General features: G+C 39.8%; 1 protein-coding gene across 1 annotated transcript in view; it reads right to left on the bottom strand.

The window, feature by feature from the left end:
* Appl (amyloid-beta-like protein) overlaps nucleotides 1-24,831 on the bottom strand; it is a 289,430-nt gene that overhangs the window by 190,885 nt on the left and 73,714 nt on the right. The window contains exon 2 of the mRNA XM_083114100.1: nucleotides 2,234-2,416. Coding sequence (XP_082970226.1) covers nucleotides 2,234-2,416 — 183 coding nt within the window. The remainder of the gene's footprint in view (nucleotides 1-2,233; nucleotides 2,417-24,831) is intronic.

The raw sequence follows: 24,831 nt of genomic DNA, 5'->3' as shown, positions 1-24,831 counted from the left end.
CCCTCCACCGGGTATCGAACTCGGTGCCCCTTTATTATAAGATGATGTTACCACTACGTCATCGGGGAGGCCCTCTTACAATAAATAACAGAAAGCTCTATTGGCATTAAGAATTGAAAATTCACGACAATAGTACAAACACCTATTTTCCAGTTTCGGTTTCCAATTGAAAAAAAAAAACACATTTGCGTGCATGTAATTGCAATATTTACATGACGTGCCATTCAGTTTCATTAAATTGCAATTATACAGCAGGTCCCTGGAGATATTTTGCTGCCTAACCTGGATTGATTGACAGGGATTATTTTACTTCGAATTTCTGCTACTCTTGGGTAAGCGCGAAGATGAGGATGATATAACACAAAGAACACCAAGGCCGGGATTCGAACCCGGGACCTCTGGCGCGATAGCGTGGTGTGCTGACCACTCCGCCACTGAGGCCGGCTGCGAGTGGATTCGTTGAACTCTCAAAAAGAACCAACCGCATGAAGAGCATTAAAAATGCATCTTTTCAGCCACTTTTGGCTAATCACGGCGATGATGAGTGATGATATAATGAAACTGATGAGGGGGACACTCACAAAGACACCCATGCCCACGCTGGGATTTGAACCCGGAAACTTCGGTGGCAAGATCGAATGTAGACCACTTACCACACTCGGCCACAGAACCGGCCTCAAAATAATTCAAAAGGGAACATGTATTCTACCAGCAAGAGTCAAGGATAAATCCACGTCATTCAAATCACGTGTCTCATTAATTTTGAAACTTTGTAATGCATACAGCATTATCGACCTGTAAGGGAATAACTAACAATATAATAATAACAATATAACTAATAATAGAGCACAAATTAAAAACACCTTTCCATCTTCTCAACTGATTCGCACTCATGCCACAGATACCGGTACAAAGTAACCGGCATCATATTGATGAGACAATACTGACCACATTGAATGCTAAACTATGATGTACAATACAACAGTTCGCAATGATGTAAGGAAGAAGACAAGTTATGGTACTGCTCTATGGATCAGACGTATCAGCCAGCTACTACGCAAATGCAATTTTACCGGCACAAGGAGAGACCGTTTGACAAAGCTGACGTATTAGCAATATCTCTGGCAGATGACAAAAACAGAATTCTGTCCCGTCAACTCGTGCTCCAAACCATCTCTGCTGTTATGCAAGTCAAATCACATGATCGGATTTAACACTCCACGTCGTCTGACAGCAGCACATATGTGGTATTAAATTATTTCAAAAGCGTTAGGATTTATCGCAACGGGTTTGGAACAATGCCAGCAAACTTGGAGGAAAAAAGCTTTGTACCCCTCGCAATTGACTAAAAATTCATTTCTCAGCATTGAACAAGTGCACGTTTGAATTTTATCTCTTATTACTTTCGGAGCTGCACTCTAGAACATGTTGCAGACAACTCTTTGCAAATATCAATGTACATTAATTTATATTTTCAGCTAAACACGCTGCATACATAAGAATCTCAATCACTGTTGGCAGATATTGCACGCAGTCTATCTCATATGTAATGATCATCAGAGATATTAAATTTCAAGGAAGTCGGCGAGCAATACTCTCCACTACGTATGCTGATATTCTACACACTGGAATTAATGAAAAACTAGAACTTAATTATTAAAGATGACATGGCCAATAGCAAAATAAAGTCCGGCAGGAGATCTAATTTAATAAATGCCTAAAATACAAGTAGTACAATTATATTTTTATTGTCGTTTATTTTCGTTAGTTTACATCCCTTGCCTATCCTGATTTCAAAGGATTTCAAGGATTTTCCTCATTACTTGCTACTATTTACAAAATCTCTTATCCTCTAGTATTCTTGAACACTTTAGCATTAAATTTCTTACTGATAATAAATTTGCTAAATTAGAGTGTACTATATATTTCATTTAACCCTCTCGAGTGCATGGATCCTATCCCTGCACCGTTACGATAGTAATAGTAAGTAAATGTACACTTATTTTAATGTTCACTTACTAATGCCCAATCTGTTGCCTCTGACCTTTCAAACAGGTCTGAAAAACTGTCCCCTGTACCGAAACCAGGGTAGTTTCTTCAGTTATCAACAATTTATATCTTGTATCACGTATCTTAAAGAATGTTCAAATTGCTTTGAAAACCATTAGTTCCGGACAGAATGACATTACAAATTAATCGTGAAATTCATTAATAAAGGAGTACGAAAACTTACCTTCTTGCAGTACTCAAGTATCTCCAATTTGTCCTTCAAACATGTGGCCTTATTATCGATATCGCTTAACCAATGCCCGGACTCGGTCATATGTTGATTGTGATATGGAGTCTTCGAATCGCAAATCATCGCTACCTGCGGTTCGAAGTGTGCTGCCGGCACATCCACCGTGCCTGCCAAGGACTGGAAGAGAGAGAGAAACAGATTAAACATATTGCGTATAGAAAACTATCTTCACAATGTAACACAACATATGCAAAACCAACCACTTGAGCCATATTGGAAGACAACAGTTAACAATTGCTTAACACAACTTTGTACTTGTTTTCTGTTACTTCAATAGACAATAAGTTTTAAGTCCATTTCATGGTCAGGTAAGCACATCGGAGCTATAAAATGGGATCCGAACCATTGTGCAATGTGCTCCCACCAGGAATCGTAACTTTGATTGGTACATTATGTCATCGTATATGCCGTTTACTTGAAGAATAAAAAAGAAAATAATAATAATAATAATGGCGCTATGAAATACAAATTGACACGCAAACTTCAACAAACTTAATTGGAAGCAAGAACTATATCCTTGACTGATGAATGGCAGGGTGAGGTCAACATTTTCAGCATTTGCTGAAATTTATCGTCAATTGTGGAGGTGTGTGGAGCTGAGGGAAAGGATCGGTGCAACAAGGTCATCTTACTGCAAGATAATGTCAGGCCTCACACTACGCAAAACACCCGCTTCACAGACTCGACATGTACTCGGCAATTACTATCTTTTTGGTTCGCTTAAAAAGCAGGTTGGCTATGGAAAAAACACGCAATACGTCAACATGGACTGGCAGCATGCGTTTGACCGAACATATTATCTAACACAAACGATACCTTGTGCAAGTTTCCCGGTCTACTTTAGTAACACCCATCAATATATAAAGCTACATAAGTAAATGGACTTGCCACTTTAGTTATTTATCCTTCCTCGTATATAGCGAGAACGTTTTTTCTTCTTGTTGACCCAGCCCATTGCCCACGCAACTCGCTCAACTACTCACCATCTACAACGAGGAAGACAACTACACAGTTAATCAATTTTTGCTAATTCAACCCAGAGAGAGTTCTCCAACAAATGCAACAGTGGCGGGCAGACCAAAAAAAGAGTAACAAGATTATCCGCCGTTTTTTTCGACTTTTCTCATTCTGTTTGATCGGATATACTACTTCAGTTAAATTAATCACGTCCGCGTCCAACTCAATATCTCACTAAATGGGGTGAAGCGGAACATACAGCCCTGTGTAAATTGAACCCGCAGCCCCTGCACAAACAAAAGAGGATAACACGATCATCCATGAACAAACAGTGTTGAAATAATTAGAAAGGAGGAACTATTGATATGCATATTCTATTCTTGGGTCTATTGCAGGGTGAATTTCACTACCAACACTCAAAGCGTATGATAATATGCAACGGCATCTAATAGAAACATTTTTTATCAAACAAATTAACATATCCTTGTAGAAGCTCTTTGATGAACTGACACTTTGCATGGTTTCCATTGCATTGTACCACGTTCACCGAAAGATTGTATGCACTGCACATATCTTCTAAAACTCCCCCTATATAAAAAAATAGCGGTCGCAAAATGAGACTACAATTTTGGATGGTGGCTATGAAAAATTTTCACACCGTCACCTACGCAAGAAGAGACTTAAAAACGTTTGGCGACTAGACAGCTGTTCGACATAGCGGTTCACTAATTTCTCGCTCTACAGGTTTCTTGTTTTGCCGGGCTTTTTTGCAACTAAAAACTTTCGAAACGTGTACATGAATATGTAGCAAAGTATGCTGAAATACGGAAAATGGTTCAAATATGTTATTTCCTAAAAAGAGTAATATTCGTTTCAAATTCCCACTCACGTTTCACTTATATATTTATACAACAAAATTCACTTGCCAAACACAGTGAATGCGGTTACCCAGCGATTAAAATATATTGCAGTTTTAAAAATCCACACCATTATAACAATCAAATGAGACTGTATTGCTAATTTTTGTGAACATTAAGAGTGGGGAATTGAGGCAGGTGTTGTGACAATGTGATTTACAACCGCTACGGATTTATGATAAAACTGCAAATGCTATTAATGTTTATATGTAATTTTTAATCACCACCAAAGTGAAAAATAATGTTTGTCTTCCGTATATTTGTATTTTCTCCATTAACTGAGGTATAATTTGGCGCCTAAGTTTTCAACTTTGAAGACTATAGGTTTAATGCATTCAAGACCACCTAATGTCACCTAAGTATTCATGTTCGAACTAAACTCTGAGGCTCAACAACCCTTTGTGGGTCACAGCCTGCCAAGTTGTTTCTTTTCCTCCCCTCTGCAAAAATGGGGAAAACAATATTCAATATCATCAGAAAGACAAACTAAAATCGATAAATATAAGTCCACATAGAAAATGTTACACCCTAAATTCGATCTCTACATTTTTTTTTTCGTTAGATGCATAGGAACCGACTTGTGATGTAAAGTTCCGATTGCGCTATTCAAAATGGCGACGAAATGTTCAGATGATTAATTTCAAATGACATATATTCGAATTCTGCATATCTTTATCTATTTTTCCACTTCTAACGACAACTAAACATTCCTTGAAAACGTACAAGACTTAAAATGGATCTGAATAGCAACGGCCAATTTGCATCTGTACAAACTGTAAACGCAACGCAAAAAAATAATAATAATAATAAAGTACGTTTAAGCAACGGGGGCAATACTCTAAGAATAGAAACTTCCTTTTCTCCAGTACCAATGCCATTGTTCCATGTCGTCACACTACGAACTACTATTTTGCAGCTTTTACAAAGACATTGGAAATATTGTTTTACGGCCAGTTAGAGATTCGAAACCGACACAGCAATAAAACAACCATTACGGACATGCAACGATTCAGGTGAAGTCATTAACGTGAAAAATGTTCCCTTCCCCTTCCCCACCTATTACCTACCAAGCTTGTTTGTATCACGAATGGATTAATCCGATATTAGTTAGCGACCCGTGATGGCATCAAACTTTATTTGCATTCACAACAGTATCTTGCTAACTCAATTATTTTAATGGGGATTAAAAGTCGTATCGCATTTCGCTTAGCTTTTCTTGTCGAATGGAGGTTCTTTTTAACCTTATTGCGAGTAAAATGTGGTTTAACTGATATGCTACGTTTTTTATACGTACACGTATTTACCTCTGAAGGTTCAGAATAAAATAGATTGTTGCAGTGAGCTCATTCCAGTAAAAGGTGCGCAATGGATTAGCCCCGGTCTCATAAAACTTGTGGGGTGTTTACTGTGTGGGACCATAAATATTAAGGGATTGATCAAATGTAGAATTTACTGTGGAGAAAAAAATGGAGAACGCTAAAAAGTTAATTTGTTTTCAACACAACAGCTAGATTAACGGCAATAATGCACAATTAGCAATCCCCGTGTAGGATGCATGGCTTGGCACGGTCATTTTGCGTACAAGAGGAAAATTACATGGTGGAATTTAACCCATCTCACCCCTCTCTCATCCCTCTACTTCCATTAGCCACTGTTGCGCTATGCATACTTATGCGTACTAAGAATATTAATGTTCGCGCTAACTTCCAGATATCACGTGGGGGGATTAGTTTGTATAGTAGGCTGGAGAGAAAAAATGAATACACGTAACTGCTACAAAGAAGTAACACACACATTGTTTTTAAAAAACTCACTAAAAGATGAAGGTTAAACGACATTCACATGGCATTCTTTCGCCTGTTGTATTGTGTACATGCAAAACAGTACACAATACAACAAATGAAAAATGATTAGTGTTTAGAATAGGATTGTTAAAGGACAAGGAACCCATAAATTCTAATCCCCGCGACAAGTTAAGTTTGCAGCAACTTTTCTCCCATGTAGACCCAAACGTGCGCGCAGAATATAGTTCCGCTGCAATACTGCCGATTTTCTCAATGTCTGTGATATGAACAGCTCGGCGGTCGAGGCAAGACTCGCACGGGAGACGCTGAGCACCGTTCTCGCGCGGTTTAATACATAAAACCTGCTGCAAACTTAACCTGTCGCGGGGTTTAATGGGTTCTATTGGGTTCCGTCGCACAATCTAAATGAGTTCCAAGTTGCGTATTGTTTCATTTCAATACGGAACTTACAGTTTTTAAACTTATTCGAAAATAAGGTTCCTGGGCAGTATTAAAATTTATCCGGAAAAAAGGTTATGGACGGTATTTACATTGATCCAGAGAAAAAGGTTCCTGGACAGTATTTAACTTTATCCGGAAAAAAGGTTCCTGGACAGTATTTAACTTTATCCGGAAAAAAAAGTTCGTGGACAGAATTGGAATACTTTAAACATAGAAAGGTTCTTTACGTTCCAGAACCCATTTACGTTTGATGATTTTCTCTCTTGGACCGGAATTGAATTTATATAAAATTCCTGGACCTTGAACAACCCTGGTTTAGAATTAGAGAAACTATATGAAAAAGAACACTCTCCTAATATTACAGCAATAATCAAGAGGCAGAGATACCAATTGAAAAAAAAAATATTTACGAAATATGAAGTTTCGAATTCCCTGCCTATATTGACAACTATATTTTCTGCAATTCAAGGATTGCCTCATAAGATGTCCTTATATGGCTGTGTATATAGACCCCTTAATTTTACGGTTTGAATAATTCCTACCCTAAACTGATGATCCCGTCACATTGCCATTTGAGACTGGTCTACAGCCAGGGCCGCATTAAGACGAAATTGGGCCTGATGCTTGAAATCTTCGGTGAACAATAAACACAACGACGTTATGGCTACGTCACAGCACAAAGAATAATAGTAACTGTATAATAAGTAACGCTGTGTCTAGGCGTCCGAAATTGGGGCTCCAAATTTCATTCTAAGATTTATTTTCAGGTTAATATAGCAAAAGAAAACTGTTCAGCTTTCGGAAAATTCTAGTCTGTTTTCTCAGGAATGGGCCTAATGCTGCAGCATCAATAGCACCCACCTTAATCCGGCCCTGTCTACAGCGTGGTCTCCCTCGAAATAAAGGGATGCCGGATCAATTCCAGGCTTGGGGTTTGAACTAGCCCAGATGGAATTTGACACCATACAAATTTAGCTCGGGCTTCAAGTGGACATGCATCTTTATGACGCGCGTGTGTGAGTGGCAACTCACATTTACCAACAAGCTCATAACCACCTACCAGCTTCAACAAATTGTAAAGTTTAACTACCATATATCATGCATGTAACAAAAGCAACTCGTTGCGAAACTAACATTTCCTAATATAAACACACACATAAATAGCTTCTATGCGGCAAAGAACGTTTGTACACATACAATAGGTGTCGGAAATAAAAACCTAAAATATCAAGGCGTATTGTTGTGTGAAATGCTATTTGAGAAGAGTTTTCTTCAAGCTAGGCACCATCCTTCAAATTATTTTCTGACACGAGAGTACGCAGTTTTAAAAAAAAATTGCCTTTACGACATGAGAAACTAAAAATTTTAATCATACAACCCTCAAAGTTAAGAACTTTAATCAACATGTCTTTTGTGTACTGTCACGGACACTTCTGGGTTGTAAGGATTCTATTGAGAATAAACCGAGTTGTTAGTATTGAGAACTGAAAAATTAATACTGAAAAATATTGTTGAGGAAACTAACAATAAGACTACAAACACAATTTATCGTAAATTTGATTTTATATTTATATATATGAACTTAAATTACACTGTTTACTTGAATAATTTTCAGAGATTCAATTGTCTCTCACATTATGCGTTCAACATCCGTCATAAACCCTAACGAGATTCATAAGTATATGCCAAGGGACTTGAAGATGAACGAAGTTCTGGGATCATGAAAACTTCATACCGTAGCTCACAAAGGCGTTTAGCATAACAATACCCGCCATCGAACCTATTGAATTCTCCTGCGGAGTTGTAAATATTTCAACGACGATTCCGACCACAAAGGGACTGCGGGAGTGAGGAAGAATGGTCCACCTTTATTGGGGCACACAAAACGGGAAAGAACAATGATCTCTGCTCAGACTCTAGTCCATTCTTTGGCGACAATGGCAAGCACTTCAATGGTAACCAGGTAGGAGATTGTTCCGGAAAAATAGAAAGAAATATGGTGAGATAAAACTATTTTGACTGTTGGAATGTAACAATGAAGATAAAAAGGGCAAAACAAGGAACCACTTGTGTTACCCTGGATTTTAATTCGGCATTCTCGGCTTCACAAATGCTTGTATTGGTGTCCACTTTATGCACAGGGATCGACCGGAAAAGCTTGTAGTATATTCAAGTTCAAGTCTGTAAATACGTCACTGATGGCTGATAATGGTGGCAGGTAGATGGTAATGAAGCCCAGGGACGTAATACAGCAATTAGCCGACGCTGGATATTTCCTGCCCACGCGTATACCATGTCTGTGGAGCAAGCAAACGAAAACAAGTCCTCTGAGCAAGTATTGACTGGAGAGGGCTCGACCTATGACCATGTGAGGAAGCGGGATTGCATGGAGGGAGGAACGCAACTGCAGCTACCAACCATTTGGAACCGCCCACTCGCTTTCTCCCCCTTCTCTGTGGTTAGCGCGGCGTTGCTCCACGACTGCTGGGACAGACTGTAGCTCAGTATCGAAAAATGGCGACTGTGTGTTTTTGTGGGAAAAAGGACTTCGCTTATTAAAAATTATAATGGGTACGTATCTGCACTGAAACCATTTGCACCCTTCTTTTAATACAGGGACATGAGTACCTTAATTTTAAAGACAGTGAATTAAAATAAAAATATTTTGCAGTTGAGCTTTTTATCAAGAAAAAAATGAAACGCAGACATACTAAAATCAATGCCCAATTAATAAAAGATGAAATCCATATAAAAACAACGCAAACACATCTAAAACCTACAAGAACGAACTTAAAGTGAACAAAACCAAGTGTCTTGAGATATAGTCTCTCTATTAAGTGTTAGACCCGCTTTGGACGAAAGCATGTTCCTTAACATTTACGCCATGGCCAAAATGCTACCGTGTAAAGTGAACAATCTTATGGCATTTCAGATGCCATGGCGTATTTCATGGCATTTCTCAAGGATAGGATCCGGCCTATTTCCGTAGCATAACCAATCAGAGGCGACCTCGAGGTCGCGAGTGAAGTTGTAATGGCGGCCGCGTGAGATGTAAACAATGTATCACTTCACATTTTTAAAAGCCGATAACTACTGAACCGAGAGGAATAACGTTTCGTATAAAACGTTATTAGGTATAAAACAATGGCGCTGCTTAAATACATACTTTACAACGTTTACTGTACACGTATGGAATAATATTTTAGTTGTTTCAATGTAAACACCGTGCACTCAGCATAGATGGCGTAACTCGACGTGCCTTTCGTGCTGTATATGTTATACATTGTAATCGCAAAAACTAGCCGAAAAGTTACATGAAATGTTTGCGTGCAAAGTACTATCGGCTATAAGATTTTTGTAAATAGCATTTATGCTAGCAAAAATGTTAAAGGACATGCTTTCGTCTAAAGCCGGCGTTAGTATTGGTGTTATTTGGAGTTACGACTTCAGTTAACATCGTAAGTGTTAGCTTCTTAGAACACGGCATGTGTATATGAACGATCTTTGAAGATGCCTCAGTTTGTTCGACCTTCTACAGAGCTTTCAACTGACAGTAGTTGAGGTCTTCACGCACCCGAAAACAAGCAGAGGGGAAGGCGTTCTGAACATTCAAATGGCGAGCATAATGGATCTCTCAAAAGGACAACGAAATTGAGTTGGTAAGTCAATAACCGGATGAAAGGTCAGAATGTCATTAGATCAATAGTTCATTTCCTGCCGCTCTTTATGCACAGAGAAAGGACGGAGGTGAAACCGCTGAAGCGACCTAAATGTTAATTTCCTTCGCGGAATTACGGCAAGTACTCTTTTCTATATCAAGAAAGCGGGCATAATCGATAACTGCGTCTGATTAGCCGTTCTTGCGAGTTCCTGATTGAAAGCTGACATGGAAGCGCATATCAAGATGTATTGACCCGTACGGGAGAAGTTCGCTAAAACTTCGCTGTGAAATTTCAGACTCCACTGGTGCAATTAAGCACCCATGGAGTCTGAAATCCAAACGTATGATCATATGTAGAAACTTCTTTTGCATGAAATGTATTCGCACAATGTGTTGTGTTACTCCTTGTGGCACAGCACCTGCCTGCAAGAAATGGATCAGACGGAATGACCACATGCCTCCCTTTGCTTGGGTGTCACAGAAATGGAGTGATGGTCTGGGAACGCCTGGAATCTACTGTCCTGTACTGCCAACAATCGTGAATAATGATCGGTTACAAAGGTGGTTTCTTTCATAATGACAACGCAAAACCCCATAAAGTTTATCCAGATAATTACTGGAGAGTGGATCCCTAAATTCCAGTATATCTTCTTCCTACGGACAACAACTTTTTCGTTTCCTACAAAGCATCATCACTGAGAAGAGAAGTCCTTCAATGACATTGAAAATGTCGAAAATGCATCACAAAAAACATTTCCGGAGGAGCTCTGTCGAAGGATAAATGACAAGAAGCCATATTTAAATTTATTATTACTTATTAACATGTTTTCCTTGTAACAATATTAAAAAAAACGGTAGCATTCATGCACATTGCGATTATACAATACTCACAAAAAGTTTGGAATATTTTTTTTATATTTCACAATAGGTGATAGACACGGCCTTGGAATTCAACGACGTTCTCGTCTTTCCACCGTGCCTACACCTATTGCCAAACATAATAATATTCCAAACTTGATGTGCCTAATACAGGGTATTCCGTACAGAACGCCGAATTTGAATCGAGTGCTATTGTTTTGTTTCGAGGTTGGCAGACCTGTTCTTACTGCGGCTCATTAACGAGTGTGAAAAATGCAACATTTTTTAAAGATAATTTGGGGAAGTCGTTGAGGTACAAGCAAAATAACCTGCGCAGACCAGCGACTCCTGTGCACCGTACTGCCGCGAGGACGGAAGGGGGAGAGTGGACCATGCTTCCTTATGGGCCGAGCTGAACGGAAGAAGGGAAAGCTGCGTGGGGACTTTTCGTCCAAGGTTTTTTTCCTTGTGGTCGCTCTATATTTCTGTTGTCATGCCGATTAATGTAGCTCAATTGTTTTGAGTCGTTTGTTGTGGTTACGATATGGAACAGTTTACGATTGAGCAACGTGTTCTCATTGTGAACACATTTTACCAAAGTGGTGAAGTGCAACGCAGACAGTGCGAAAACTTCGTACGATTTTCGGAAGGAAAAAAAAAACTAACGAGTTTGCAGACTAATGTTGAAGTTTCAGTCTACTGGTTCAGTGTCAACGGTGACCAGAAATGGCCGACAATGACTCTTACACAAACCCCCATAAGAAGAAATCACAGGGTGTAATTTTGTGAAGCGTATAAAATGCATACAGACTCAGTAGGGATGGGCATATGCCTGACATTGTCTTTCATACGTAAATGGGAGATGTTACTGCTTACATATATGTGAAATATAACTACTTTCATGATATTTTCCCTATTTTTATTTAATTTTCTAATTCGCCGTCCTATACGGAACACCCTATATAACAATATTTCAAACTTTTTGTGTGGAGTGTAGTAATCGTGATAAGCGAATGGTATGAACATTGTCGGACAGAACATAAATTACACCGGTTACTTTGGACGGAGAACATGCTTGGACACGGAAACACTACATGGTAAACGTTGCTTGCTACATCGACCGCATAATTTCATGGTCGCTTCTCATCCCACGCTTAACCAAACTGTGTAAAATAGCTATGTAAGCAAGCTGTGGTGTTCCTCGGATAGCTTGAATGCTAGTCTGTTCTCGAGACCAATGTCGGCTTTGATGAACTTCAACACTCAACTGAAATCAAGAAACAGTGGGAACCCTCCGTTGACCACGTCCCGGTACGTTTCAGTTTCTAAATATCCCGCTTTGTCCCGAAGAGTGAATCCACGTGGTTTCTTGTACCTGGGCGTGTTCTTGTGACCTCCTTTCTTTGTCATCTTGTTTGCAGTCCTTGACTTCTTCCTGCCTCTCTCAAGTACACTTTCTCAACGCCGACATTTGAGCATCTTCTCAAATGAACTCTTCCTCTTACGTAAAGACAAAGTCCCTTGTATGGAGAACGACATTCGAGCGAAACATCTTTTTTTCGTGACGCAATACCTAACATGATGAACAACAAGAAATGCGTAAAGGGTGAACAAACGGTAGGTATACAGATCGAGGCATCCTCTTCATAAAGAGAACTGGGGTGCTATGTATCTACTTAGTAGAGAAATCCAGATGCAACCAAATTCTTTGCAGTAGCAGAATGCAATTTCCTTGCGCTAACGACGTTCTGGTGACAAGACTTGTATTGTGCAGTCACGGACACTTCTGGGTTGTAACAATTCCATTGAAAGCTAATGGTATCGTTACTACCCAGAAGTTCCCGTGACTGTACCTTTCACAAAATCTATTCCCGCCCTATTTTTTGTACTGACACCGCTTTGCAGAAACAGCTAACACTGTAGAGATCGTGGTGGCATCGATTGTCAAGCACGTGATCACCTAAGTTCAGGGTTCTAGTCCCTGCACGAGTGATGATATGATGAAGGAACACTCGCAAAGAACACCCATGACGAGGCCGGGATTCGAACCCGAGATATCGTAACGTGCTTCGCTACGGAGGTCTGCTGGGTGTATCTTTGTAAGCGTGCATCATTAATCTAATCACCGTCCATCCTAATCCTAAACACCAATTCCTGCGATTAACAAGAAACGTAAAGGTAAAGTTTCCCGTGCATATAGCACCGTGCCGTGAAGGCACATTTAAGGGATGTGGGGGAGCACACACATTTTTGGATCTCGGCAACTTTGGAGGTGATGTGATCAGCACTACGCTCCGGCCACCTTTATCTCTCCCCCCCCCCAGGGTGTTGCTCCAGGTACCCATTGATTTGAGGCTGGGTGAGCCCCAGAGCGGCTTTATGCAGGGACAACACCGGAAAAATTCCAACCTTAGATAACCCACCCCGGGAATCAAACCCGTCTTCCGCGTAACAGACGTCCTTTAGACTAGGCCACTGCGGCTCATTAACGATTGTGAAAAATGCAAAAAACAAATATTTTAAGATAATTTGGGGAAGTCGTTTGAGGATCAAAACCTTGTAAACAGCTGATCGAGTTCCAGCAATGACATTTTGGGGTTCACAGCGAAAACTGAACCCGGGTCAATTTGCGAGAGCGTTACCCACCTGTAAGCATACCCCAAGCAAGCTTGTTGGACCTTACAATGGGACAGTCCCCGGGGAGGATTGCTTTATTGAATTTCTGTAGTCGCCTGTCGTCATATTGTCTCGCCGAGGATTACGTCGTAGAATTGCACGATAGGTGCAGGGATAGCGAAAGTGCCGTTTCGCCAACGCAATTTTTTTCCCACCCGTTCAATTACCCCGAGGAGCACCTGCTTCCATGACCGCAGCCTCCCTACCTCCCCTGCCTATCCTTCATATTCAGCTCGACGTGGGTAGTTTGGGCGTGTCGTTTGACAGAGATTCCAGCTGATGCGCAGAGATTCGGGAGCATTTATCGAGCGGGCGCGAGAGGGGAAACTTCTGAAACACAATTTCCTCGAGAGAAAAGCTGCCTCGGGCACGTTGGGCCGACCTGCTGTTGCAACAGAATCAAATTTCCCTCCTGGAGTCGGTGCTGCACCTTTTCCCAGTCATTCCAACTATACTTGCGGTGGAGGAGGAACAGCTGGTTCGACTATCGCGGGCAGGTCTCTTGGATATCGAAGGAATTGATCGTTTCTGGATTTGGAAGACGTGTTTGTTTCTAATGCTTGTTTGTGTCGTCAGTTTATGTCATGTATTTACAGATTCTGGGCTATGGTTCGAGTCCTCATTGGGACGCCAGAGATCAAGAGGAAGACGACAGGACGCGCATCTGGTTTCGAGCAAGCACCAGTTTTTTTCTGAGAAGCGCTGTTGTCACTTTTAACTGCAGTGTTTAGACATTGCACTACCAAGGCCTCCACATTGTTTATATATAAAAAAAATAGCTACAACACAGTAAGAGAACCAAGCAAAGATAACCGCAACCTTACGTTATGAAATCTCTAAAGAAACTGAATTAGCAACATCTCATTTACTCCACGTGGACTTGACAAGAATACTGCCAGTTCCTAAGACGGACGCTATTTGGGGTCCACGTGGACTTGACATGTGGTTGTCAGAGGGAAACTGACCTTTCGGAACTTTCCTTGAAGTGAAGTGGCGTTCCAATGAGGACTTGAACTGCGACGACGTGGGTGAACGTGGACTATTCTCCATCCAATATAAGAAGCAATTTAATGTAAACAAAATTACGTGACTTCTGAAAAATAGTTCCTGTGTGTTATTTGGCGCAGGAATACATTTACTGTAGCTGTACAGCTAACGATATAAAGGTGCCACAGATTGAATATAGCAGCTACGTTGAGTGGTATGACTATTACACGCACTCTATTAAAATAAAAGCAAGATTCATACACAGCTGCCAAACAACCAGTAGTATTTCTCAGAAGCACGTATAATTCTTCATATTGACTTTGTTCTTACAGTAGACATAGCCTAGTGAGAAAAACACATTATGAAAAACATTGGAAATAGTGGCTGCAAGGGCGGAGGGATAAGGCATTGTAACCAGAGAAAAAGTATTAAATTAAAGGAAGAACAAATACGTACGTTCAAAGCAGAAAAATTTAATCAAAAGAAAGAAAATGGTTATTATCTTTAGATACAATGGAATGCAAGAAACCGGTAAGACTGTAGCTATGTAGTTCCTGGATAATCATCTACCCTTTTGTCTGTTCCATTTTCTGTCTTTATCTTCATCTTCGTGTAGAATTCTAGTACGGTAAAAATACAGATGGTATCCAGACAGAAATCCCTGGACGGAGACATTGGCAATTCCCCTGAATTTCAGAAGGGTTTCCACATCCAGACGTTCTTTCCGATATTTCTGCAAAATCAAGCACACTCAACATCAGATCTGTATTTCCAGTGGTACGTAGAAGATTGATTGATTTAGTTTATTTTACTTCGCGTTTTGTGCCTCTTGGCTAATTTGCGAAGATGGGGATGAGTGATGAAATGATGAAATTGATGAATGGACATTCACAAACAACCAAGCCCGACCGGGATTCGAACCCGGGACCCTTGACGTCGCAGCGCGATGTGCAAACCACTCGGCCACAGGATCGGGCGGAACGAAGAAGAGAAAGACCGCTGCGAACTGGTGCAGTCACCACAGACAAATACAGGACGTCCGGTCGTCATGGCGCCTACAGATTTTCACCTGATGCATAAATTTTCGAATTCTGTTCTATTCCTTTTTAAGTTCGCTTAAGGATATTTCCATTGCCTTTCTTAAAAAATAACGAGTACAGTATGTGTTCTTAATGTTTGTGCGTTTTCTGAATGACGTGTATCATTAAATCAGGATAATAAACATGCCATTATTTTTATTTCACTGTAGCTAGCCGAATTTTAAAATCTGTAGCGATATTGTAAGAGTCAGCTGCATATGTATTGCATAGTTATTCACGCTGTTACCGACAGAGCCTTCTTTAGGAAGACCACTCCAGGCGAAGAATTAATTACTTCTAATATAATCTTGTATTAATTAATACCTCAAATGTTTAAACATATTTAAAAATGATAAAAATGTTTAGGTTTATTATAGTTGGATTGATAGCTTCCTTAGCCCGTATTCAAAATAAAATCCTGTCTCCTGAGGAAACTGGACTGGGGCTTAGAGTTATTTTTAATATTGTCTACCCCTCTTTATAACATCCCTTGTTTCGTTAACAAAAAATTCAATTACGACTCTGCTTTCCCTGTCTCGTACTGTCTTCCCTTCCCTTTCAAGATGATACAAATATTTGGCACTGCATAAAGATGATGTGTTGAATGCCGCACATTTGGCAACGCAGGGGCAGGATGCTACGCCCCTGTAGGTACGTACTCAGATGTTATTTACCACGGCTACAGATATCTTAATCTCAGGGGGATAGGTTCTTTATTTGAGAATTCCAAATAAGAAAGCGTTTTATAGCCAAGAGGATATAATTAAATGCGGATCTATATTCTGAGAACTATACAAAATACAGAGAAAAAATATATATATATCTATAATCGATAATAAGGCTTCTTCTTCTTTTAATATGGAAAAGGCTTCTTCTTCTTTTATTATCAAAAAGGCTTCTTCTTCTTTTAATATGGAAAAGGCTTCTTCTTTTATTATCAAAAAGGCTTCTTCTTTGATAATCGGGAAGGCTTCTTCTTCTTTTAATATGGAAAAGTCTTCTTCTTTTAATATATTATCTTTCTTTTTTAAAGCGTAATCTTATTTATGCGCTCGCTTTCCCCGCTTCTTTGGCAACAATACAAGCTATACTTGTAGAAAGAGTAGGGTCGACTAAACTGACAATAGCGCCACCTCCTATTTAACGACCAAAGGGGAATAACCAGGATCGCTAATAACAAGCGCTACCAATGGCCCAGTGCGACTAATAAAGAGCGCAACCGAAAAGTGCTTCGGGGCGTCTAATTTGACACAGCGCCACCGGGGACAAACAAACAAAACACTGACGATGTTCTCCTCGTCAGAAAAATAAAAAGAGATAGATTTCTGAATTCGTTCGCTTACTTAATAACCTTCCTAAACGTTTCATATGCGGCCATATTCTTAATTATTTTAATTTGCTATATACAACATTCTATTTATTTCTTTTATAGTATTCGAACTCTTCTTTTATATATTTCTCAATTTACTATAATATATATAATTCCTCTTCTCCGCTCTAAGTTTTTATAATTTCCTTTGCTCCTCTTTATATAGCGTGCTGCCATCTCTCGTCGATTCCGAGAAACCATTCCTCCTTGCAACTCTCATTGTCTCATCGAAACTGGCACGTGACAAGGATTGCACAGCAAGCAGCTGAACGCATCACCCACGCTTTCTTCGGTTGTTAGGGTTGAAAATTCGACGACAGCGCTAGAGAATTTTTCTCTTCTTGGTGGAGCATATTCCTCCTACCCCAGGCCCACGCCTTGAAGAGTGCTGTTTACGGTGCCTCCGAAAACAAATTAACCTTGTCCCTGATGAAGCTCCCCGGTTTTGATAAATATCTTGTCTGCCGCCTTCCGCAACGTTCTTACCATGCCTGAAATGATGAAAATCGCGGGTACAAAACAATGTGTTTCGTCACTTTGCGCGAATTCTGTGATTACAGAACGCACGAAGTACTAATTCCTAATTTTTCGCAAGGTAATGGATATTATCACTTATTATAATGTCGTAAAAACTAAGGAAGCGCCTTACACTTTGGTTCATGACAGCCCTACCAAGCTATGTAATCCGTACTCGATGTAGGATGTTCCATTACAGCTCCACCTTGTATTCTAAGGGTGATCAACCCTTAATTTTAGTAGTCTTTTATTATCGAACACTTGTTCTTAACACTATCATGAATCATTTTCTGCTGCCATTAACAAAAATGATATACAATCTACCCTAGGTAGAAGACAACCTGGTACCGTGAATTCGCCCTTAACCCCTTTTCATTCTTTGGAAGGAAGCGAACAATTACAAATCCACTGAAAACATACCCTTCATTGAGCAACGAACAACAAAGATTTCAGGAAATTAATCACGCTGGAATAAAATTCACACCCGCATCGCCACTGTTTCTCAAAAAATGCCTGAATATTGTTTAAAATGGATGCTAGTTATTTACTGCCCCATCTCGCACAATATATGCCGCAGCACATGGGTATAGTACAAGTCTTTGGCACGTACCTGTTGGTCATGAGCAGGATCTATGAGATATGGTTTATTGCAACATAAATTATGGCGGTTGGTTCGTTTGCGCATGCAAATCACCAATAAATATTGAATGGCCTTTGGATGTCTCAAGAACAGGTGGAGATATGTATATGAAAGGCTTGTAACCCTAAAGGCAGGTAGAATATAGAAATATATCTCATCTGGTCGAGTGCGCACCCATGTCTAGATTTGATGATGTCTGTGATAGGTACGTCGGTATTTGGGCCATTTGGACCATTAAGAGAGCTCAGATTTTGCCCTCAATGCACATTTTGTTCCGCAAACAGATTCGTAAACTTTTAGTACAGAGGTTCAAGAAACATTCCTGTCAAATATTGCTATTTATACTGTTGGTGCTTTTTTCATCAAGTGCGATAAGTGCATTTTGGTGCCTGCTGTTTAAAAAGTTTTTATGCGGGTGGATTATAATGACAAGTGGTGAGAATTTGTAGAAAAAAATTGACAGTGGCTTATATTTTTAAGGGCAAGTGAACAAACATCACAGTTATCTGAAAATCATTAAATCAAAATAAGTCCAAACAGCTCCTTGTGGAGTTGGGAGTAAGTATCTTTTTTGAATATACAAATATTTTTTTCTGTAAAAGAAACGGAGGGGGAAACATGACTCCAGAGGCGCTTGGAACAATTGTTAATATACACTACAACTCTTCAGTAGGTTATAACGAACATATTTTTTCCCCACAGTTTTCAAAACGCATATGTAAAGTAAAAGTATATTATACTGTTTGTTTATGTTATTCCAAAAATTATAAAATCTTCGCCTGAATGGTTAATGTTATGTAAGTATTAAATTTTGGATGCAATATTTTCATTATTCACAATAGAATATAATATAATGGGTTTTTAAGTAGGTATGTTTCGGCCTCATGGGCCGTTCTTATAATAAAAAAGAAAGATAAAAAACATAATGATCATGATAATACAATAAAGATAATGCAAAGATTTTACAACGGTAGAATAATGCATTGAATTAATTAGCATGTATAATTACTGTGAGGTAAAGGTATGTAATGGGGGGGTGTTAGGTATGCGTTATATGATGTGTGCAGGTGCAATTACAATATTACAAGTTAATGCTTATCATTTTTTAGTTTGTTGTCATGTCTATTTTCCAATTTGTAACGACCGCCATGTTAGGCAAATTTCAGTCCTATATTGGAATTTATCTTATTCGTATACTTTCAAGTTAAGAACTTGGATTAAATTATTTACATTTAATTGTTTTCATAATTCAGGTATATATTTATGTTTTATCTTATGTTATTATACTATTCGCGTATTTTTGCAACATCAATTCATATTTTATAGGCTAATAATTATCCTAAATAATATATGCAACATTTTCATTATTTGTCAAATCCAAGATGGCTAGGATTCTTTCTATATTTCACGCGAATGTTGTTGTTTAAGCACATGTTAAATACATTTCTACCTAATACCGATATTTGTTCCAACAATAGACAAGATTGAAGTAATTTAGTCTTCGTTATAAATGCGTAAGCTAAATCTTTATTTAATAATTTTATGTGCAAGGGCAAATATGAATTATTTTATAAAATCAGTTTCGTTATTTGTTTTCCTAGTTTAATATTGTAATATTATAGCAAAGTATTTCTCCCTCGCTTTCAATAAAATAACGTTTTTCTATTGACTGTTTACGTTAGGAGTGCGGAATGACGCTATGTGTATTTGGCGATGTCAAAAGTTCCACGTTGGTACTCAATTGTTGCCAACCTTAACCAAAGCTTACTATCGCTAATTAGCATTAATCTGGCATATAAATTATCAACTTTTCTTGTGTTATTTTTATGGTATGAGTTTGTAGCACTGTAAGAAAGAATCTGTTATGCTGCGCCTCGCGCCTGAGGTAAGAGTTGCGCGGACTCTGTCGTGTTAAAGAAGTTGCTTATCACTGCTTACGAGCGTGCAGGACCCTACAAATTATAATTTTAACTTGTGCGAATCAGTATGTACGCGCGCGATACGTGATTAAAGATTTTGGACATTTTAATTATAAATTATTTGACGTGATGTGCAGCAATTCGGTGGTTACCTTCCTGGTAGATTGGGGATCGTCTTAATCCCGATCCCTGGGTGAGAACTGGTGCTTCCAATTGACCAGCCGGAGCAAGGAGCGGTGTGTTGCCAATTCGAATCTCCATACCCTGGAGTGGTGGCACGTTGCAAATTTTTAGTGCCTTTTTGCCTGCCTATCTGGATAGTACTTATTAACTAGATATCCGAACTCCACAAATCGCTTAATTCGGAGTCAAGCCCACATTGGGCCCATTCTACTACTCAATATGTGGGTTAAATGAAACCATATTGTATTAAAGTAAGATTTTGGCCTCTATCTAAATGATTCACAATCACCACCCTGAATTGTCTCAAACTCCAAAATTACAGGAATTATACTGGAAGATATTAAGGCAGATCAAGCGAAATATCGGTCGATGCAGTCGTGCTCTATCCTCCAGAAATCACAGGGTACTCGTAACACCGAAATGGATGTAGATTCCAGATTAACTTTTGGAGTTTGCACTAAACTTTAAGGCTATGTTAATGCCCCTGCAAGATTCAGAATGTGAAGAACCTAAGAACTTAACTCTTGTAAATCCTCTGGGCTGAACTGAGAAACTAGTTAGAGGAAACAAATGATGTCCACGCAAGGAATTCAACAGATCTTCCCCAGCTTATCTCACATCGTTAAACCTTAGTCTATCCCGATAAAGCCTGCGCCGAGTCTTCGATTCTGGTTTCAAGTTACTTAATTAGCGAGCTTTACGCATACAAGGAGAGCCATTTATTTTCCTACTTCTCATACTAACGGGCTTCAAACCACCCCCCTCCCCCAGAAGAAATAACTCGAAACAGATACTGCTTCCGCACCCTTGCTCTGCTTTAACTTAGTTTGCACCAGAACTCGAATCTCACTCACAACAGGAAATAACGTTCTGCTCACTGGTCTATACAACAATGATTATAATAGGCTCGTTTTACCCTGTTGAAGATGCGGGCTAAATTTTAATTTGTTCATTAAACGGCTGTATCTTAAGGCTCAGTTGGCTCTTCGGCCGACCCCAGTGAAGCCTTTTGTCGAAATTTTCTCTTTTCGAAAAACCGCTATGAAATTCTGAAAAATTGCATCTGATATTGTGTTACTTAGCGTCGCTTTTCTGCCATTTTTGGCTAATCCCCACGAAGAGGGCGAGTCATGATTAGGTGAAATTGATTAACAAAGAACAGAACCCGAAACAGATCGGAACCCGGAAATTTCAGTGGTCATTCAACTCCTGAGAAAGGGGAAACTGAAGACAAAAATCACGTGTTAATTCTGAATTTAGTAGTATTTATACCATAAATCTGGAAAATATTTCATGTAGTATATATTGTGCTGGGTACCTACCAGAAATGTGTTCGTAATCGTAAAGAAGGCTGCAACACTTCTTCCGCAACTGAAACGGGCGTTGTCATGTTCTTCACAAAGATTACATTGGCCACGCGTAGACGCACATCACTGCCGTTAAGTAATAAATCGTCCCAGGTGTGACAGGTTGGAACTAAAATTATGAGTGTGTCAGTGCTTAGGCTATCTGCACCAGTCACATTATAAGGGGCCATCCCTGGGGACTAAAGTCTCCTTACTCATGTTAAAAGCTGAGGCTGTACAGGGGCACTCAGTACATATGAGGACATAACAAAGCCCTACTGAGGCCCACACTCACTGGAGGTCCACACGCTAGACTCCTTGGCCTGCAATATAGATTGATTGATTTAGTTTATTTTACTTCACGTTTTGTGCCTCTTGGTTAATTTGCGAAGAAGGGGACGAGTGATGAAATTGATGAATGGACATCACAAACAACCAAGCCCGAGCGGAATTCGAACCCGGGACCCTTGGCGTCGCAGCGCGATGTGCTAACCACTCGGACACAGGGTCCGGCGGCCTGCAATATTGAAGTTGCAGGGCCGTACTGCGTGAAAGTGAAGTTGACTTTTCAGAAGTTCGCTCCTTATACCCCAAATCCTCCTAAACGTACGACCATGAAATTAGGCGGGTGACAGAAATTAACGCTGTTGCCACGTCGAAGCAGAACCCCATGTGTTCGGAGGTTTAAGAGAATGAAAGATCTCGTTGTAGACTTGGTCTTTATAATCCATGTGATACAAACTTGCAGTATTTGCTCGGAAAGTCGGAGACGACACACAAAGCGTCCCGGGGAGAGGTCGGTCTGAGGCACGAACTAGGCAACGCAGCCTGGTTGACGTTGCTACACAGTGTGCGGGAACCAACGACTTTTGACCCGCTCTCGCTTTGCTTTTCCCATATGTGGCACCAGCGCAATTCTGCCCAACCGCCTATTTTCAAAGCCCTGACTTTAGGTAATCCATGTCCTAACATAGTATTGGAGACTATTTTGGCTTGAAGTTTCCCGAACCACCCTATGCACAAATGACAATACCCAATTCTCTGGAGGCAAGTCTCTGGCGTTCATACAAAAACAAAAGGTAAAAAGTCCAACCTCATTCAGCACGATACAACATCCAACGAGGCAATAAGTTGCCTCCTCTTCCAATAAATACTAAAACGTATGTGCTACCAACTCTCTCTCTCTCTCATGGATTTCCACAAAAGTTCAAAACTGCCACGTCGACTGAAATGTCGATCACATCTGCAAACGCACCCATCCTCCAAATAGTCCTTTAATAAGAGAAGCGCCAATTTCTCCATCGAATCCCCTCGGATATGTGCGTGGAAAACCCGCATTTTCCGGTCTCCCATTCGATTCGCCAGTCGCAAAGGGGTCATCATTCAGTTTTCAGCTCTGTTGGTTTATCTCGTCTCCCGTGAAGCTACGCGACGGATCGATCCCACACTCACAAAAGATACCGGGAGAGAGAATATCTCTGCTACTGAAAAGGAGGTGGGGGGATATATGACGAGTGATTATCCTGCAAACACAATGCCCTTTTTTAAGAGACTTAAAACAAGATAGAGAGAAATCGGTGACAATTTAATGCGGATAAACATAATATACCGAATGTGCTACATATATATTTACAAAATGCGCCAGATGGCAACCAAATCCTGGATAAGGGACTAGACCGGTTGCCATAACAGTTGTTTGCATTTATGTGTATAGGATTACATAGGAAGCTATTACATTAAAATACAACGATTGCAATATCGTGGAACTCTTTATACCTACGCTAATTGGAGGCGATTTCGCTGTCTGCGAGTTCCTCCCTAACGCCAGCTGGAGCATGTGTGAATTCGACGATGCTATACCATGTCCCAACTATCTCTGGAGCAAAGCCGCACATAGAATAGCGTCAGAGTAGGGGAGGAAATAGAGTGGGCAGAGCGAAGCAGTACACGTTGCTGGAGCCAATAAACAACGAAAATGATCCAGGTCTATCGTGTCGTGCACTCGCTCTTCTGTTTCTTAATAGAGGTGGCTTTAGTTTCAACTGCAGCGGCCAAAAACCGCCTGGTGGAAGAAAATGTCAACAGACGTATTCTACTGAGAAAATAAATCTGCGATAATGGTAATGCGTCGACTTATAATAGAAACTTTAAATACAGGTGAGTTTGTTCACGTCTTAGCCTGTGTTTATTGTATTGAAGACATCAATGCGAAAACCACTGTTGCTTAATGATCGATTTATACTGAAATGAAATTCTTGGTACTTAATGATACTTCACATGTCCATGAAATAGCAACTCATTGTAAGAAAATTAAAGGTTCCTATATTTTGTTTTCTTCGTTTGAATTTGTTTTTTAAGTACACTTTGTGCACAGAAAGCCTAAGCGGGACTGGACCTACAGTTTGAAGTGGGATCCGAACCACTATATGCCTCCACCGGGTATCGAACGTGGAACCCGTTGATTACAATGCTACGACTTTACCACGACTCCATCGGGGAAGCACAAAGGTTCCTCTATGCAAAATATGAATAGATGTAAACCGGGATAACCCATATTTTCAAAGAAATCTTGCAAATCGTTTTCAGGACAAAAAAAGTATAGTCACAAGGTATGTACCAGTTAGTATGGAACTCGTAATTAACATAACGACAATACTTCGTACATGTAATTAATAACACAACAAGCAATAATGCGTCAAAGTTAATAAAACTCAAATGTTCTGGTCGTACATAAATTTGCTTCATTTTCTAAGTTTTATTGAAACTTGAGGTATTTCTCCTTTGAAAGAAAGAATCGAGCGGAACACTTGACTCAATTCCATAATTCTCAGATACTGTATGATCTCTACTGTTGCATGGAAAGAAAGGATTTTAATTTTCGGAACGGTTTCCAGTTTCTAAGATTTGCACGACTACCATGCGCAATAATAGCCAGAATCTTCCTATCAGTTTCGCCCAAGATACAAATAACTGTTCATAATCCAATGACAAAGAAACGTGTTATGTGGAAATAAATCACTCTTGCAAAGACGCCAAAGTGAGTTAACTTTCCACCAACACTATTAGAACCAAAATAGGTAATACACAACTTTGAAAATCTCAAGAAATGTTCAAAACAACAAGTGCCTCAGAGAAAATCCATCAAAACGCGTCGCTTAATTCGGGGAGACATTTGCCT

The sequence above is a fragment of the Lepisma saccharinum genome, chromosome 28 (assembly GCF_977018435.1).
Source record: "Lepisma saccharinum chromosome 28, izLepSacc3.1, whole genome shotgun sequence".
Classification (NCBI taxonomy): domain Eukaryota; kingdom Metazoa; phylum Arthropoda; class Insecta; order Zygentoma; family Lepismatidae; genus Lepisma; species Lepisma saccharinum.
This window is presented reverse-complemented; position numbering and strand designations above follow the sequence as displayed.